General features: G+C 41.0%; 1 protein-coding gene across 1 annotated transcript; it reads right to left on the bottom strand.

The window, feature by feature from the left end:
- Positions 1-3,038: 3,038 nt before the first annotated feature.
- Positions 3,039-6,328, bottom strand: LOC109312131 (RNA-directed DNA polymerase from mobile element jockey-like; the record flags this gene model as incomplete). The annotated part of the gene is given in 3 exon segments (XM_019538175.1): positions 3,039-3,703; positions 3,706-4,346; positions 6,321-6,328. Coding segments are annotated over 3 exon segments (1,314 nt in total), but the record flags the coding sequence as incomplete, so codon positions are not given.
- Positions 6,329-6,646: the final 318 nt, after the last annotated feature.

Genomic DNA, 6,646 nt, shown 5'->3' on the forward strand with positions numbered 1-6,646 from the left:
AATGGCTGTCTTCCTTTATGAAAGTCCTTACAATTAGTTTAATTATAACAACTGCTTTTCATTTGGTCTTACTGCTGCTGATAATTTCTCTGCTCTACAGGTTTACTTTCCACTTCCAATTTTAAGTGATAACTTTCACCAACATAATGGGTTTAAAGTAATGGTGTTACTCTCCTTTGTGCCAATAATCTGAAGGATTGCCATGGCTTCTCAAATTCAAGAAGCTAAATTACTAAAATACAACCTCTGTTTTCTCCTAAACAACTTCTACAATGTTAGCAAGACAAACAAAAAACCTAGAGCTCTTGGTTCCAAAATGATACCTTTTATTAGACCAACTGGGAAATTGGAAGAAAACTGTCCTTTTCTGCAAGCATTTGGGATCAAAGCCCCTTCGCCAGGCTTTGGGGAAAAGTACGGATGGTACAAGATGGTAAAAAAGTCTCCATAGGTAGGAAATAAACTTCATTTTTGCACAGGGGAGCATAAGTTGGAAGGCTGTCCATCTGGGTCCATGAGAGCAGTCCATTGGTCCAAAGTCTTGGAGACCACTGCTACAGAAAAGTGTGGGGGGGTATGAATCTGCAAGAAAAAGATTTTGTTCTCAGGCTAACTTAATGTTTGAACAGGCTTTTTGTAGTTCGCAAAAAAATAAACAATATTAATGGCTGATTGTACAAGTTGGAGATCTAAGATAGAAATTAACTACATGCTACATGAGCTGTTGGGATTTTACCATAAATTTTTCTTTATGTGGCACTCTCTCATTGCTTTGGAAAAAAGCTCCACAACATTCTGAAAACAAACAAACACACAAACTTACAGGTCAAATTTTATGCAAAGGTTTTTCTTACGCTTCTATCATCTAAACAGAAAGTCTAGATCTCAGAAGTGTGCTGCTAGCTGGATTTAGAGTTCATTTTGTTCTCCATCTGTACAAGGAGCTTTCTTTGCAAATCGCCTTCCAGGATTTGTCTTTAGCAGTGATGGATGTGAACAGTCTTTGACAATAGTTGTCAGGGCAACTCCTTCCCTTACCTAATATAATTCAAAGATTACCCTTACGATGTAAGTAAGTGAAATCAGTAGTGGTTTGAACTCCAAGAACTAATGTGTGTTCTGAATGTCACAAAAACTTTTCTGAGCTGAAACTTAACCTACAATTCCCTCATCATCACTCAGGCATGGTAAAAGGATTTAAGGAAGTATTGCCACCCATGCTAACTCAAAGCAACTTGATAAATCATCTAAAACTCAAATCCTTAGTTAATTCCATTAATTTAACTGGGGCTATGCTAGCTGACTTGCACTGATATTATAGCATTATAACTGCCACATTTCTATTTTGTTTCTTATACCTATGTATGCAAAAGGGCTTCACCATCTCCTTCACTTGCATCTTCCTAATACACAGAAGCCTAGATTTACTCTTATGGCTACCTTGCTTTTTTTACATTCTATCGTAGGTGGTTTAACATTCAAGGTGGTGATTCAGGCATGCAAGACCACTTTCAATATGTAATGATCTTTTACCTCTACATCAAATAGTGCAGCTGCCTACCTTGGAAGGAAAATAAAGCCACCGACCTTGAACTTTTGCCTCCATCCTAATTTTAGAGCTGTTTGTATGTTTGCATTAGCATCTTCTGGGAACATTCTGTTTCCTGAAGAACCAGCATGTACATAGCAACACAACTTGATTGAGCTTTTTCCATAGGCATTGTCCGCCTAATTCTCTCTTAAATGTACGGAATGCAAATAGCTCTCAGTACAAAATTGCACTCAACATTTTGAACTGCACACAGCCATAAATAGAAAATCTCATAAATGTTGTTACCTCTTTGTGCATATGTAGTGTTTTATTACCCAACGTGATGTTAACTAAAGCTGGGATTTGCTAAACAGGGTCTAAAGAAAGAAATCAGTTCCCGAGCCCTTGAAATTGTAGCCTATGCTCCTTATTAAATATGTACTAAATTAGAAACAGCTACATTTTTTACTTTACCTTTGTGTTTTTGAAATCTCAGTCATAAAAGCATTGAACGTAAATTTATTTTAATTTCCTAGACTTTTAATAGAGGAAAATAAACCTCTCAATTATTTACACAGTATATTCAAATGTATTTGAAAGTTTGGAGAAATGGAGTCATTGATTGTAGTCTCTCTTCTCAGACTTACTTCTAAGTTTCTTTTTGGGCACTTTGTTTCTGTTTGCTTTTTTTTACATTAAACAGTCATTGGATAAAGTGCATAAACAATCAGCGCCTGGTATTCTTAGGCTTATAGAATACTTCATAAAGTGAGCCATGATCTTTTGTGCGAAAAGCTACCACACAGTGGCTGCATCTACATGAGATACTGACTGACTACTGCACAATAGCGTCACATGGCAGAAAGTGTCACATGCCTCTACTGTGCAAGAGACATTAGCTATTGTGCAGTCAGTGTCACAAAAAAGCTGCTCCTCGGTTCAACTGTGCACTAACTCAGGTTACTGCACAGTCAGCATTTCATAGAATCATAGATTTATAAAGTTATGATTGAAAGGGACCTCAGGGTATCATTTAGTCCAACCCCCTGCTCCAAACAGGACCATCCCCAACTAAATCATCCCAGCCAAAGCTTTGTCTAGCCAGGTCTTGAAAACCTCCAAGGATGGAGATTGCATCACCTCTCTGGGTAGCCTGTTTCAGTGTTTTACTACCCTCTGAGAGAGAAAATTCTTCCTAATATCTAACCTATACTTCCCTTGTTGCAACTTCAGACCATTGCTCCTTGTTCTATCATCTGCCACCACTGAAAACAATCTAGCTCCATCCTCTTTCAAACCTGCCTTCAAGTGGTTGGAGGCTCCCAGTCTCCTCTTCTCTAAATAAGCCCAGTTCCCTTAGTCTTTCCTTATAAGTCATGTCCCCCAGCCCCCTTACCATTTTTGTAGCACTCCATTGGACCCTCTCCTATTTGTCCACATCCTTTCTGCAGTGGGAGGCCCAAAACTGATCATAGTACTCCAGATGTGGCCTCCCCAGTGCAGAATAGAGGGGAATAATCACTTCTGCTGACCTACTGACAACACACCTACCAATGCAGCCCAGTATGCCGTTAGCCTTCTTGGCAACAAGGGCACACTGCTGGCTCACATTCAGTTTGTTGTCCATTGTAAGCTCCAAGTCATTTTCTGCAGTGCTGCTGCCCAGCCAGTTAGCCCCCAGCCTGTACTGGTGCGTGGGATTGTTCTGTCCTACGTGCAGGACTTTGCACTTGTCCTTGCTGAACCTCATGAGATTTCTTTTGGCCCAATCCTCCAATTTGTCCAGGTCACTCTGAACCTTAGCCCTACCCTCCAGTGTATCTACTACTTCCCCCAGTTTCATGTCATCTGCAAACTTGCTAAGGGTGCATTCCATGCCATCATCCAGGTCATTAATGAAGACATTAAACAAAACAGGACCCAGGACCAACCCCTGGGGCACTCCACTTGATACCAACAGCCAACTAGACATCAAACCATTGATTACTACTCTCTGCACCCAATGGTCCAGCCAGTTTTCTATCCAGCTTACAGTCCATTCATCCAGCCCGTATTTCCTTAGCTTGCCTGCAAGAATGTTGTGGGAGACAATATCAAAAGTCTTGCTAAAATCAAGGTAAGCCACATCCATCAGTCTCCTTCCATCCACACAGCCAGTCATCTCATCATAGAGGCAATCAGGTTGGTCAGACATGACTTTCCCTTGGTGAATCCATGCTGACTGTTCCTAATCATCTTCTTCTCCTCCAAGGGCTTAGAAATGGATTCCTTGAGGATCTGCTCCATGATTTTTCCAGGGATTAAGGTGAGACTGACTGGTCTGTAGTTCCTTGGATCCTCCTTTTTCCCTTTCTTAAATATGGGAACTATGTTTGCCCTTTTCCAATCATCCAGGACCTCTCCTGATCGCCATGAGTTTTCTATGATGATGGCCAGTGACTCTTCAGTCACATCAGCCAACTCCCTCAGCACCCTTGGGTACATCCCATCTAGCCCCAGGAACTTGTACATGTTCAGCTTTTCTAAATAGTCCCTAACCTGTTCTTTCACCACTGAAGGCTGCTCACCTCCTCCTCAAACTGTGTTGCCTGATGCAGTAGTTTGGGAGCTGACCTTGCCTGTGAAGACTGAGGCAAAAAAGGCATTGAGCACGTCAGCCTTTTCTGCATCCCCTGTCACAAGGTTGCCTCCCCCATTCAGTAAGGGACCCACACTTTCTTTAATCCTCCTCTTGCTACCAATATACTTGTAGAAACCCTTCTTGTTACCCTTCATATCCCTTGCTAGCTGCAACTCCAGTTGCGCTTTGGCTTTCCTGGATGCCCGTGCAATACTCTTATATTCTTCCCTAGTTATTTGCTCAAGTTTCCATTTCTTATAAGCTTCCTTTTTGTGATTTAGTTAACTGAAGAGTGCCCTGATAAGCCAAGCTGGTCTTCTGCCATACTTGCTAGTCTTCCTGCACATCAGGGTGGTTTGTTCCTGCACTCTCAGTAAAGCTTCTTTAAAGTACAGCCAGCTCTCCTGAATACCTCTCTCCCCTAGACTGGCTTCCCAGGGGATCCTGTTCATGAGTTCCCCAAGTGAATCAAAGTTTGCTTTTCTGAAGTCCAGGGTCTTTATTCTGCTGCTCTCCTTCTTTCCTTTCCTCAGGACCCTGAACTCAATCATTTCATGGTCACTACTGCCCAAGTTACCATCAACTATGACATTCCCCACCAATTCTTCCCTGTATGTGAGCAGCAGGTGAAAAAGAGCACAGTCCCTAGTTAGCCTCTCTAGCACTTGCACCAGGAAATTGTTCCCAATCCTCTTCAGAAAATTCCTATATTGCCTGTGCACTGCTGTATTGCCTTCCAAGCAGATGTCAGGGTGATTGAAGTCCCCCATGAGAACCAGGGTCTAGGATCAGGAAACTTCCTCTAGCTGTTTGAAGAAAGCTTCATCCACCACTTCCTTCTGGTCTGGTGATCTATAGCAGATCCCCACCACAACATCATCCTCGTTGCTTCCCTCTGAACCCAATTCAGAGATTCTCAACAGGCCTATCTCCAGTTTCATAGATAGGTCCCGTGTAGACATAGCCCATATCTCTGCCACTGCTCTTGTTCTAAGCTCCCTTGTGCATCACTGTGGGTTGCTCTGCAAATGGAAGTTACAGGTCTGCTAGCACTGTAGAGGATAGTGCCCTAGAAAACATTATGTCCTTATAAAACATGGCCAAACCTATGGCTAAATAAATACATAGCAAGGCACCCACTCTAATGTGAGAGTTGTTTCTCCCCCCACTGATAATGGGGTAAATACAAAGTAGCTTACCATGGGGCTGAGTCTGAGCACCCTGGCAGTTACTGCAGGAAAACTGATGCATATTCACATACTAGCTTACCTTGGAGTAATTTTTTTATGTGCTTATAACTTCTCTCTCAAATATACTCTGGCACACAAATCACAGGACACCTAAACTGTCAGAGAAACTCTAAGATGAATAAATGATTAACTTCCTCTAAGGGCAAATCAGAAAAACGCTGTTTCCGATCACAGTCCAGTGTACTGGGGACATGTAAATTATTCATAAGAGTAAGCCAACATTTGTATCATAGCCATGAACAGACTCTTTGAAACAAACAATGACAGGTATCTGCCATAAGGAGCCTGTAACATAGGACAGCAAAAAAATGAACTTAAATGTATAGGTTGGTTACAACAATTAAAGAACATGAGCTCTAGGTAGAAATTCATCTTTTTACAAAACCCAGAGATGAATGCTTTCTAAGCTTCACATCCTCTATATTTAGGAATTAAATGGCACTTAATGTCATTGTAACACAGCCAGCACATTTCATCCTATGCAAATAAATGAGCACTTACCTAGAGGGAGAGAAACAATTATGTTTTAATATCTTTGCCTGCACTGAACATTTGTCAAGTCCCATTTCTAAAAAGTTAATTTATTTCTTCTTCTTTTTAATTTTCCATAAATATGTTTGGGAAAGGAAACTCTTGTTTATTGGCACTTCTTAATGAGCCCTGTGTTAGTCAAATCGAGATCTGTGTCTTCGTCAGCAAAACCTGGGAGGGTGTTATTTAGTTCAGTGATTCTCGGCTTTCTTGGAGTTGAGGCACCTCTCATTGGATTCAAGGCACCCCTCCATAACTTCTGTGAATTGAGTAGCAATTTATATAATTTATATATTACAGTGCTCACCTCCTTGCAGAGGGGCTGAGCAGTGCTGGGTTGAGGATCAGCCAGGCAGAGACAAGACTGAACCTCTGCTAATCTACTTACCTCCTCATACTCACTTATCTTCCCACACCTCCGCACATCTTAGAAACTGCTGACAGCTGCATAGAGTTAGAATATGTCAGAGTTATCTCATGTTTTTAATAAGCAAGAACCATATTTCAAATTCATTCATAAGCAATAAAACAAACATTCTATTAAAAATATATTTAGCATCACTGCACTATGAATATATAAACATGGGTTTCGAGTGCCTTTTATCTTATGTGGCAATGTGTGCGTATTTTATAGTTTAGGTTTTTATGTTATTGCACATTTTCTTAAGAGCAAATAATAAAATCTCTGTGACAGGCAAGGATTTTCTCTGGGAC

Source organism: Crocodylus porosus, unplaced genomic scaffold (assembly GCF_001723895.1).
Source record: "Crocodylus porosus isolate Cpor-Errol unplaced genomic scaffold, CroPor_comp1, whole genome shotgun sequence".
Taxonomy (NCBI): domain Eukaryota; kingdom Metazoa; phylum Chordata; order Crocodylia; family Crocodylidae; genus Crocodylus; species Crocodylus porosus.